At 49.3% G+C, this 12,822-nt stretch overlaps 1 protein-coding gene across 2 annotated transcripts in view; it reads right to left on the bottom strand.

The window, feature by feature from the left end:
• The window catches only part of Cnnm2 (cyclin and CBS domain divalent metal cation transport mediator 2), a 117,308-nt gene that overhangs the window by 2,410 nt on the left and 102,076 nt on the right, over positions 1–12,822 (bottom strand). The window contains exons 5-6 of one of the 2 annotated variants that reach the window (XM_028774231.1): positions 8,762–8,855; positions 5,434–5,499 (exon numbers count right to left, since the gene is read on the bottom strand). In XM_028774231.1, coding sequence (XP_028630064.1) covers positions 5,434–5,499; positions 8,762–8,855 — 160 coding nt within the window. The remainder of the gene's footprint in view (positions 1–5,433; positions 5,500–8,761; positions 8,856–12,822) is intronic. The other variant, XM_028774240.1, reaches the window with a different exon arrangement.

The following is a 12,822-nucleotide window of genomic DNA, read 5'->3' as shown; positions in this document are numbered from 1 at the left end:
GGGTGTGGTGGCACTCTCCTATTGATCCCAGCACTCAAGAGGCAGAGGTGTGTGGATTTCTAAGTTTGAGGCCAGCCTGGTCTACAGAGTGAGTTCCAGGACAGCCAGGGCTACACAGAGAAACCCTGTCTCAAAAAACCAAACCAACCAACCAACCAAATACTAATTAAAGCCTATGTTCTCACTGGGGAAGCCTCTTCACCCCACCGTTTCAGCCATCTGCACACATTAGATGGGTTCTGAACTGCAGAATGCCACAGGAGCAGATGCCCTCAGAAAAGAGCCTGCCCGTGGCAGGTCTTGCTGTCCGACATCAAAGTCTCACTGTGGCCATAGTCTACCTCCTACTTCAAGTGACAGGCTTATGCAGAGCCACTGAGCAACTTGAAAGCAGCCTGAAGAACCCGCAGTACTGCATCCCTGAAGCTTTCCCGTCACAGTGGTACTGAGACTCTCGGCCCCACCCACACCACCGTGTCTACCTGGGAACTCCTCTTAGGACTCCCAGGCCACATCTTCCTCTTCTAGCAGCTCTGTCAGCTCACAGAGCTGGCTTCCCACGAGTCAGCATCTGACTCAACAGTGCCCCCTACTGTCCCTGCCACCTGTTGCTTTGAACAGATGACCTAACTATGCTCAGCTTCTGAGTCCTTTCATTGTGGATGGGCCTGGTGCAGTTTGTGTTTTGATGCTAATTCCGCTCTCTAGAGAGGGGCTGTGGACAAAGAGTGTGTCATGTACTCAGGTGACTTCTTGTGAACCAATCCCCTAATGAATAAAGGAGCCAATCACTGGGTGAGAAGGAGGGACTTCCAGGTTGGATAGGGGAAGAGAGGAAGAGGAGAGAGAGAGAGGGTCTTTTTGGACTGGGGATAGTGTGAGGACAAGGTGTAGTTACTAGTGTCTGCCAGCCACTGGAAGATTTAGATTTAATTAGGCTTACAAGATTAGGATTTTAGTTGTTGTGCCCTATAATTGAGTTACCGTCTTCGTTGTTTCTGAACTAAGTTTGTGTTATGTTTTCCTTCACAAGGTGGCTCCTCTGGGTTCAAGAGAGAAAGGTATGGGGGCAAAGTGGGTTTGCCTGATGTGCACCACAAAGGCCGTGGGGGGTTTGAAGCATGGGACTGGTGTGGTAGTGACCCACAAGTGGGAACTTAATGAACTGGCTGGCAAGACTGCAGAGGCAGAGAGTAGCACCGGGAAAATGCCATTCTTTTTAATATTTGCTGCAGCATACTTTCTGTAAACTGCACAGTGGTACCCAGCTCACGGAAGATACAGCGTTGGACACAGCATCACACCCAGTGAGTGCTGGATAGATGTGCCCCGATGACACATTCTGCTTTCTCCTGTTAGCCTCTCTCAGACCGCACCACCGTGCTCCTGGATCAGGCCTTTCCACCATGGCGTGACCTATGATGACAGACCTCTCTTTTTATTTGTGGCTGTGTACCTCTACATGTCAACCACAAGTTACATGTTTCCACAGTATTTTTGTTTAATATATTTAATATTTTTCTGAAAGGACTTCATGCTTTTATAGATCTACAAACAAAACTTCCAATGTAAAGAACAAGATATCCTTACTAAAATATAGTATAAAAGTCAAACCAACGTATTATTTTAAACATATATTATGAAAGTAAAATGAAAAATTGAGGGGTTTGTTTAGTTATATGAAGACATTTTGAAAATGTTATTAAGAAAGAGTAGTCAATATAAAGCTATCTTTTCTATGAAATATGTATGTATGTTTTTGTGGTTGTTGAGATAAGTCTCTCACTATGTAGCCCTGACTGTCCTAGAACTTACTACGTAGACCAGGCTGGCCTGAAATTCACTATGTAGACCAGGCTAACCCAGAACTCATAGAGATCCATCTACCTATTTCTCTCTCTTGGATGCTGTCCACATAGATTTTTAAAACAGTGTTTACTTCTATGGTTTCAAGGTATTAAAGGCAAGGTACCAGGCAGGCTCACTGCTTCTTGGCTAGACACCCAGGTGGAGGTCAGACCCTGGAATCTTCTGGACTCCCAGTTAGTGAACACTGCTTTCTGGTTGTTTGGCTGGACCCATGTGTTTGTGTGTGGGCATGTGCATGGGTGTGTGTGTGTGTGCATGTGCTGGACCCCTTGTTTTGCCTGTCCTCACAGTCAGTCACAGTCTGGAGAAGCCATTCATTGCCCATACTCCTTCTACAGAGCTGTAGGCCTGACATGATTGGCTGAGAGCACATCTTGTGGCCTTAATACACTGCTCAGCATCTCAAGGGCAATATTAAAACCTTAACTCCAAGTGAAAGAGTGGGCTCACGGCACATGGCCAGTGCTAGTGCTTTTCCTCAACAGGAAAGCAGCAAACCTTGAGACAACTGCACCACCTATTTCCAACAGATTCACACTCAACTTTTGCTCACAAAAAGTAGGCAGAAAAGTTTAATTCTTTTTAAAGTTAATATAAAGTGATTGTAAAAAGGGAGGAGACTGAGAGCCTCGTGACAACGCAGGACAGTCTGTCGGCCAGAGATGTCTCCACTGTTCTGTGGTTGTTTGCTACTCTCCAATGAAAGCTGTGTGTTTCCTCAAGAAGCCACTGGAAGTTTCTCTCCAGGTGGTACTCCTCCGATGTAACCAGGGACCTGAGTTCTTCTCACTATTCTAAGACCTGCACAGAATGGCAGTCTGAAGAACACACAGTGTTCAATCTCAAGTGTGACCAAAACCAGCAGGCAGGAGCTTGCTCACTCAGCACGGCGTGCTTGTTTTCGGGTTGTACCTTATTCTGGTCCTAGCCTCTTGCTGAAAGCACTGGGCCCTGCTGTGACTTGACAGGGTCAGCACTGGGTTTGACTTAATCCACAGCTGCTTTTCATTCTAGGAATTTCTCGAAGCCTCTATAGTGTTATCCAGGCTGGGCCCCCAGGAACAGAGTTTCCTAATACAATTTCCAAAACACAGCAGCTGAGTCCTGACAGTTGATACTTGTGTACTTTGAGTGTTCCAGTGAGTGGGGCCATCAGTCACATCCTTTATTCAAAATCCTTGAGATAAAGAACTAAATTTCTAACTATAAATTGGTCCAAATGCACCACAAACCACAAACTCTGTTCAGCAGCCCTGAAGACTCACCTGCAGTGAGGCCCAGACCCCCGGAGTAGAGGCAGGAGCAAGCTGCTCCCCCTAAGTCTGTGTTCATGTTTTGCTATCAAATTTATATGTCAATGTTTTATGACGGTAATAAATGAGACGTCAATTTTAGCTGGGCTCGGTGGCATTCAACCATAATCCAAGCACGTGGGAGGCAGAGACTAGAAGACACTGAGGTCAAGGTTATCTTCAGATATATACCAATTTCAAGTTTGAGGCCAGCCTGGGCTACAAGAGACCTCATCTCAAAAACAAGAAAACAAAATCAAAACCTTTTGAGCTGGTGTATGCCTTTAATCCCAGCACTCGGGAGGCAGAGGCAGGTGGAGCCCTGTGAGGTGAGCTGCTAGTCTACACAGTGAGTTCCAGGACAGCCAGGGCTGAGACCTTACCTCAAAAACCAAACAGACAAACAAACCCTCTCAGTATTGGTTTACTTTGGTTTTCTGGCTTTTTGTTTCAGTTTGTTTTATCTATCCTACCTAGGAATCCTTTCTTCTGACTGCAAACTAGCAGGCAAAGTAATGAACCGGCCCCCTTTGCAACCATGGGCACCTTCTGGAAGGGGCCGATATCGTTACGCAATGCCAGCCGGCCTGGGGGCTGTCCCTGTTGGGATGGTGCAGGCATAGTGAAGAGCTCGAGAGGGTAAAATGCAGATGACAGACTGGGCTGTGAGCCACCAACTTCAGTGTCCCTGCAACTTTGCAAACAAACGGCAGACAGGAGCAAACAACGAAAGAAAGCTGCAAGTGCCCGGATGCACGTGGACGCACATGGATGCAAGTGTGTATCCTGTTCATTGCTCTGAGTCAAATAGCTGTATGAATATCTTATGCTCAGACATGCCGAACTTGAAGAGCAAGTGCATGCATGCGTGTGTGTGTGTGCGCGCGCACTCACACACGCACGCACATATGTATTCATGTATGGCGTGTGTATGTGTGTAGGCCAGAGGTCAACCTTGGGTGTCCCTCAAGAGCTATCCACTTTGTTTAGACAGTGTCGCTCCCTGGGACCTGGAACCCACTGATTTGGCTCTGGCTGCCCTGTGAGCCCAGGCTTCCTGCTGTTTCCACCTCCCAGGCTTGGCTTCTGGAGCTAGAGACCAGGTCTTCTTCCTCTAGCAGCCAAGCATTTCAGCAAGGGAACCATCTCTGAAGCCCTATGTTAGTTAGGGTTTGAAGTCAGGGTTTTACACTGTAGCCAGTCTGGCTTCAGATTCACTATGCAGCCCAAGCTGGTTTTGAACATGTAGCAATCTGCATAGTTAAGCCTTCTACACACAGAGAAGAGAGGTGTGGGCCACCATGCCTGGCTGACAGCAGTTATGGAGACATGAATTAATTTCCGTTCAATATAAGCATTGGCTCCTCTGAGTCCCAGCGCTTTGGAGCTGGAATGGAGTTGGAGTGTATGTAAATTCCACCAGTCAGATTCAAACCTACAAGCTGTATGGGGGAAAGGCAAGGCAGGAGCGCTGCATTACCCAACACAGCCGTCCGACAATCTACCTTGCTTTGAGACAGGATCTCCCTATATTATTTTGTATTAGCTCTCAACTCTCCTGCCTCAGATCCTGTGCTGAGATACAGGTGTGCACTACAACAAGCTCGATTAAGGCTAAGCAATTTAATTAAAGAAAGATTAAAAATTTTCTTTGTAGTGGCTGGGTGGGTTAGGCCGTGCTCCCCTGCAGGGAGGTAAGTAGCTGCTGTAAGAATGCGCATAGCACTGATTCCAAAACAAAGGTAAGACCCAGAGCAGCAGGGCCATCTGCCCGAGGAGGGCAGAGATGCACAGCCAGCTCACAGGGGGAAAGAGCCCCAAATCAGGGTGAGTGTGGGCTTTTTCTCATTTGCCAAGAAAAGTTTCGTGCTCTCTGGAGATTTTGTCCAAATGGCTTCTTTGGGAAACTGAAGCAGTCCAGATTTGGCTTCCGAATCCCTTGGGTCTCTGCAAACTCCACATCCCATAATATGCTGAAGATGGAGTAAGACTCTGGGCAGACCTGGGAAGTCCAGACCTGTGAGGTGGGATGAGCAGTAGGCACAGGCCAGTCACCACAGAGACTTTCCCTATTCTTGGTCACCATGGGTCCTGGCCCAGAGCTCCTTTGCAGCCCTCTGTGGCTAGATTTCCTGGACAGCGCCATCTTAGGCAGCAGTCAGAGTTTTAGGGCTGTGGAAACACAGTGTGCAGCCCTGGTGGCCAGGCTTCCCCAGGGTCAAGGCAATGGATCAATGGCTCGGGTTATGAGAAAGGAAGCATGCAGAGTTACCTGGAGAGCCCGCAGCTAACACCTCTGTCCTGCTGACAACAAAGGTGCGAGACAGGGACAAAGGAACTGGAAAATGGAGAAAAACAGGGTGAGACCTCATCGAAAGGCAGAAACAGACCTTCACATCCAAGGGACGGGAGTGGACACTGTCTCACAGGGACGGGAGTGGACACTGTCTCACTAACATGAGCCTTCCACCCAGAAGTGCCAAAGCCCATGTGCTGTTACAGAAAAGGAAGGGACACAGATGACCTTCCCAGAACAGTGTGCCACTGGGAAGAACCGCATCCTTATGTTCTTCTCTGGAAAGTTCCTAAACCCCCAACACCCGATTGAAGTCCACAGCTCCAAAACAGGCTGTTCTCAATGTGTTCTCAATGTCTGAGTCACAATTAGCCACGTAAGACTGGAGGCTCAGCTGGTAGGGGCTCTAAGAATAGGCCCACACTGCACTGCAGCGCTCACTCCCCATGCAGCCTAGCAAGCCCCTGATTACCCAACTCACTGGTATTATTGGTTTCATAATTTTGGCTTGATATTTTGAGTTGCTTGGGATGATTGCATATTTCAAAACAGGCACATGTGTAGCATGCCATGTGCAGACTGCCTGAGAATGGCAGACAAAGGTTAGGCTCAGCTCTGCTTACTCTGATGGGAGACTAGTCCCACCACGGGGAAAACCCCAAGGGTAGGCCGTGAGGGACAGGGCATGCCTTCCCACATGTCCCATGGACTGTGGGCTTTATTTTACTACTTTGTTTCAAGACAAGGTCTCAACATATAGCCTGGCTGGCTTGGAACTTGCTATGTAGGTCACGCTGGCCTTAACCTTACAGCAGCCCTCTGCCTGTCTCCCTAGTAGAAAGCTGACTTTCCATTTACTTGTGTACATGTACTTGTGTGCATGTGCCGTAGCACACATGTGGGGGACAGAGGGCAAAGTGTGGGAGTCTGTTCTCTCTCCAATGTGTGCATCTTATGGATTACACTCAAGTTGCCAGGCTTGGTGACAAGAACCTTTCCCTGCTGATGCCATTTCCTCCTGAACAGACACAGGCAGGTTTCAATGTACTGTACTGATGGTTTGTCCCAATGAACACACAGATCCCCAGACCCGAGTCAGCTTTTGAATGATGGGAGCTTCCTGATGAAGAGTTGGCTTTGCTGTCTTTTGTTTTTGTTTTTTGGTTGGTTTGAAAGGTCTCTTGTGGTCTAGGGTTAACCTCAAACTCACTACATAGCTCAGGCTATCCTTAAACCCCTGGTCCTCCCACCTCCTTCTTGAGGGCTGGAACTAGTGGTGTGGACGTCACTCCCAGCCTTTTGCTGTCTTTTTCTGAGTGAGATTTTCCTCACACTATGGTTCAATATGAGCTAGGCTAGTGTTTAGATCTAAATAACCAGTGATCAGCCAAAACGTGCCATTCTCATTTGTTTTCAGAGCTGCCTTAACGATGGGGGTCTGTAAACCGGGGCTAATCTGAGGCACATAGTCCCAGGACCATCACAATGATAATACCTTCCTGTGACATATTTCTTCTTGTGGTTCTGTTCTTTTTATCTGTTTTTTGACTCTTGAGACAAGGTCTGGCGTAGACTGGCTGGCTTAGAGTTCAGAGTAGACTACGCCGATCCTGAACTTGTAGCAATTCACCTGCCTCTACCTTATATTTTAAGGGTCACAATGCACTGTGTACACAAGTACCCCATTCTGTCCCCCTGGTTTCTGTGGGACACCATAGGCCTTTTCTCAGTGTCACACAGCCTGCATCCTGGGCTATGACCCAGGTCTTTCTGTGCCTACGAAGGTACCCCTTCCAGTGTCACCAAGCAGTAATGAATATCACTTTCAAGTTCACAACAAAGACCTTCTAGGAGGGATCAAGCAGGCCCATGTGCACACTCAGGGACAATGTCCCTCAGGACAGCAAAACCTGCACCAGAGAGTGAGGCATTTGACAGCTTCCTAAAACTTACATCCTTATGCCCGTCATACTACTGGGTGGGACAGTAGAGGAAGGCAAATGTGACAAAGATAAACTTGCCTGAAGGTCCCCATCACTGTTAAAGTGTTCAGTTTAACAACCTTTTAAGATGGACTATGGTTAGCTTTGGGCTTCGTGACGGTTTCCTTGTACAGAGTGGCCTTTTGTATTTTGGCCACCAGGTGGCACCACAGCACCTCCGTTTACCTGCCTGACCTACTCCCGGCCCGTGAAGGCAAGCAAGGGAGCCTGGGGATCTAGAGGGACTGGGAGCAAAGTTGGGTGCCGACACCCCTGCAGGGACCTCAGAATCTCAGCGAACTTGCTCAATCCCGTGACATAACCGCCACCACAAGCAGCCAGCTCTCTAGACAAACAGTCGCAGCAAACTCCCTCATCCTCAGGAAGATGCAATGGAAAATCCCCAGAAGAGCTACTTTGCACGCCTCAGACTTTTGGAGTGGAGACCAGGTGACACTGCCAAGACAGGCAGGAGTGTAACAGACACAAGGCTTCTGGAAGCACTAAACTTCTAGAAAGTTCTAAAGCAAACTAGAAACTCAGCAGACCCCAGTGCACACACTCACCAGAAGACATGCAGCTTTCACAGGTGCCCCTAACAGGAAACAGCCTGTGGATCTAAGGGTCAGCTTCCTTTGGGTTTACAATCACCATGGAAACACATTTCTGCTATGCCTCTGAGAGTACTTCCAGGGAGGTGAATGGAAAAGACACACTTTTGAGTGTGGGGACCCCATCCACAGGCTGGGGTCTTGAACTGATTTAGAAAGAGTGCACTGAGCAGCAGCAGTCACCCCTCCTGTGACACCAGCATCACCAGCCGGCTCACTCCCCCATCACCGTAGCCTAAGGTGGGTTTAGTGCATTGCTCAGTGATCAGATGGGGGACAGCAAGCACACAGCAGGCATGGGAAGGAAGCATAGCCACACGGACACAGACGACCATGGCAGCACAAGCCTGGGTGGAGGGAGACAAAGTCTTTAACCCACCACCACATCCTGTGTCCATACAAAGTTCAAGAAGGGAGGGGAGACCTCTGGGGTACAGGGATCCAGAGGAGGAGGAGGAGGATGTCCTCTCTGTGTCTGTCTGTCTCTCTCTCTTTCTCTCTCTCTTGTAATATTCTTGTCTCTCCTGGTGTGCACAGTTGTGTTTGCTGTGTGTGGAGACCTAGGAAGGTGTATACCCAAGATGAGTACAGCTTCCATCTCTAAGATATGTGTCAATGAGAACTGAACCATGCTGGGTACCAAGGGAACTGAGGGAGAAGGGCTGTGTCTTCCTGAGACAGAGTCCTGTGCTAAGAGGCGGGAACACTCACCTGGAGAGGCTGTGAGGGCCATCACACCATAGTATGAGAAAGCGCTTGCTTCAAACTTCATGCCTTCCTTCCCAGCCTCCACCTCCACCTTCCCCTGTGGGAGAAAAAGGAGTGCCATCAGCTCTGACTGCACAGAAGGCTAGTCCTTCCCTCTCCTCTAAACCCTGTGTCCCAACACCTTGCCTAGCTCCCTGGGGGCAGTTGTAAGGGAAGGCATCCCCAGAGTGGCTCCTTCCATCAGAACAAACACCTCTGAGTGGCTGCCCTTCTCCTGGCTCTAGCCTGCCTGAGACTGTTCTTCCTCTGTCACCTCTTCCATCCCGGCAGCCATGAGCATCCATCAGCTTCAGGGTAGGTTCTCAGCAGCCTGGTCTGGGCTACTGAAATATTTCCCAGCAAAGGGTCAGTCCCCCAGACTGTCTGCCCTAGAACATCCTGTGCAGGGGGCAACCAGCAAGCTACTACTAGCTAAAACCATTAAACCAGGCATGGTGGCACACTGCTGTAATCTCAGGACTTGGGAAGCAGAGGTAGGAAGATAAGACCTATGACCAGCCAGACTCTATGAGGCTATTAAAAGAGAGGACAGGAGAGGGGGTGAGGAGAGAAGGCAGGTATGCAGGCATGCAGGCTAACACCACACCACACTTTAAATTCACTAATGTTCACAGCGTTAGGAGGCAGACACAGCTGATCCCTCTTACAAGTAGGGAAAGAGGAGCTGGGAAAGGCCTGTGACCCAAGAGCAGCTCTCCACACCTGCTACCCAATTACCTCACCAACTACCCGATTACCTCCCTAGAGTGCACTAAACTCTGGCTTAGTGAAGACCCTCCTTTTGCACAGCACACCAGCAGAAAACCACCCTGCCTTTCTTTAGGCACGGGAAATACTAGCCAGACAAAGAACTTGCAGTACATATCCATTTTGTACGTTCGGTGCTTGCAGCTCTAACCCTGCCCCAATGCCCTCCAGGCAAATGCTCTACCACTCCAGCACCCCAGGACCTGACCCCAGAATAGTCAACAACCTGCAAAGGGGCAGGAGCTAAACCTTCATAGCCACTCGGCCAGGCCCTACCCTGAGGAGCCCAAGCCCCGAGGAGCTAGATTCCAGTGTGTGAGAGGAAACTGGTGGCACAGGGCTTCACATGGACATGCCATGAAGAAGAGATAAGAACTTAGGGGTATGGCCGGGCATTGAAGCACATGCCTACAGGCCTAGTACTCACAAGGCGGAGGTAGGAGGATTGCTACCAGCTCAATGCCAGTCTGATCTAAGTAACACAGTTCCAGGCCAACCTGGGCTACAGAGTGAGACCCTATCTAAAAAAAAAAAACTCTCAAAACTGGAGGCCGAGAAGGCGGCTCAGTTGACAAATTCCTGCCAACCAAGCACAAGGACTCACGTTTAGATGTCCAGCAGCAAGTGAGAGACATGTGCCTATCACATCTGAAACCCTCGTGCTTGGTGGGGAAGGATCCAGCTGGATCTTTAGAGCTCACTGGCCAGTTACTTTAGACTATCAATGACTCAGAAGATATGATGGAAGGCAATAATAAAACACTCCTCTGGCCTCCACAGACACCAGCATGCACGTGCCCGTGCATGTGCACATGGACAAGTACAAGAAAATAAAAAGATTGTAAGAAGTTTCCGAGAGACCCATTTGCTTCCTGTTCTGGCATGAGGACACTCTTTCTGGAGAAGATGATGACTGGACAGGATCCGGCTGACCCACTGGTATTAAGGAAGGTCTAACCCAGGTTGATGGCAGATGGCTTCCAGGCCTGCACAGACAGGCAAGCGCACAGAGCTCCTGGGACAAGGGCAGCAGACCAGGCTAGTATGGCTGTGCTGAGAAAAGCCACAGGGGAGGAAGGACATAATTTGGTGAAGCTGTCAGGGAGGGAAACGAGAGGGAGACGGAGGAATCCATTACGATAGAAGTGTGGACTTGAGTGACAGAACGATGGGAAACCGGAAGGCTGAGAAATGAGGACAATTTCCAGTCAGGACCAGATCTTCCAGAGGGCCTAGTGGCTGAGAAGGAAGAAAGTTCACAATGATCTGAGCTGGGGCTAGAGATGCAGAGGTGATGGGAAGGGTGGAAAGAAACGAGAGACAAAGACCAACCTGCCGCCTATGACTGATGGGATGAGGAAAGCCAGGAACCAAAAGGAGGCTGATGGAAAAGTCTCACCAAGGAAACTAGGTGAGGGAGGGTGTCCTGGCACAGGTGCAGCTGGCAATGACAGCCACCACAGGGATGTGATGGGAGCACAGAGATTCTGACAGGGAGCTGCTGGGCCAGCAGGAGCACCTCTACTCAGAAGTCAGACAGGAGGAGGACCTGCATCTGGAGGAGCAGCCAAGGGAAGGCCTCCCAGAACCTTTCAAAGTTGGTGTGGAAACAAAGAATAGAGAATAGGGTGCTAGCACCCAGGGCTTGCCAGGGAGGGTTCTTTGAGGAGTGGGCCCTCAAAGAGGGAAAGAGAGGCAAGTGTCGTCAGGAGCAGAGATAGCATTTACAAAAGGAAAAGGTGGAAGTGCTCGGTGGCAGAGGTGCCATGACACTCTTGTCCTGAAGAGCCTTGGTGTGCACAGCACCAACACACACCACTTTTAGAGATGGCTGCCGCATGCCTCTCTACTGAACTGTGCAGAGCCAATCCACAGGTCACAGTGATCAGTCCAAGCTCAGACAGCTGCATCCAGTGCACTGCTTTCACAGACCATACAGTCTGTGTGTTCCAGGTCTCTGCAAGTGGGTGTGAGTTCCTACTTTGTGATCAGCCATTGCAACCAAAAGGGTAGAAGTCTCCCAGCCGGAGCCAGCCTCTAAGGAAGGAGGCAGTTGGATAACCTGACAGGACTCTGTGCTGTGCAGGGAGCCTCACCCAGTAACCTCAAAAACACAGTGTCCCAAAGACTGGTCCCACCTCCCATGCCCAGGCACTCTGAGTTTATCAGTACGAGGCAGGAGGATAAGAAGCTCCGTAGGTAATTCAGGAAGATGTGAGGTTTGCAGTCTCGTTTTGGGCTGTTTGTGAACAATGGCTGCAGATCTGGAAACTGAATTTTGGTCTCAGACTTCCACAGAAGCACAGGGCCTGGACTGCTGACTAATGAAGATGGCTAGAGAGAGATTCCAAACCCACACCTGAGACCACAGCCATTCCTTAAGTCCTCCAGGGCAGGCACCAGGCAGGGGAGGAACGGGGATCTATGCCCTTCTTGGATGCCAAGGAGTCTCAACTGTCAGTGCACTAGACACACTGGGCTACCGCTCCCACGTGTTTGGGTTTCCTGAACTGGCAGTAGATAAGAGCCACCAGGTTTTTATTTCACTATCTACTGTTTCTGTCATTGAAGAAAAGACCACATATTTTAACGGGTCCTCTAATGTAGATAATATAGTCTCAAAATAAGAAACATGCCCTGGAACTGAACGTGAAAAGCTCCATGGAAACATCCTGCCACCATTCCTCTCTCCTCCCTTTCCTCCAGCCGACAATCACAACAGAGCTCAGGAACCACTTCCAAACGGGAGGGAGGCAGGCAGGACTCTGGAGGAGGCTGAGGGGGAGTGAGCATGATTAAAACACAGCACACACACTGAAATTCCTCACAGACAAGTACACACACACATACATACATACACACACACACACACACACACACACACACACACGTTATGAAGTAACACATGAGAATAAAATCCCAGAAGAGAGCTGGACAGTTAGTTGGGCAGTCTGGGGCACCTGTTGCTCTCGCCGAGGACCCAGCTTTAGTTCCCAGCACCTACAAGGCAGCTCCCTAACTCCAGTTCCAGGGCATCTGATTCCCTCTTCTGACCTCCAAGGACACCAGACACACACACAGTGCACAGAAATACATGCAGGCAAAACACTCATACACACAAAATAAAAAAACAAATCTAAAAAAAAGCTCTCCAATCTTAACAGATTAAAGGACCCCACAACCCCAGCACTGGCTAATTCTCCATTTGCTAGAGTTTAAAGCTGCCTGGACCTCCCTCCACAGAGAGAAGCTTTTCT

The sequence above is a fragment of the Grammomys surdaster genome, unplaced genomic scaffold (genome assembly GCF_004785775.1).
Source record: "Grammomys surdaster isolate TR1022 unplaced genomic scaffold, NIH_TR_1.0 66, whole genome shotgun sequence".
In the NCBI taxonomy this organism is placed as follows: Eukaryota; Metazoa; Chordata; class Mammalia; order Rodentia; family Muridae; genus Grammomys; species Grammomys surdaster.
The sequence above is the reverse complement of the archived record's forward strand: the minus strand, read 5'-3'. Positions and strand labels throughout refer to the sequence as shown.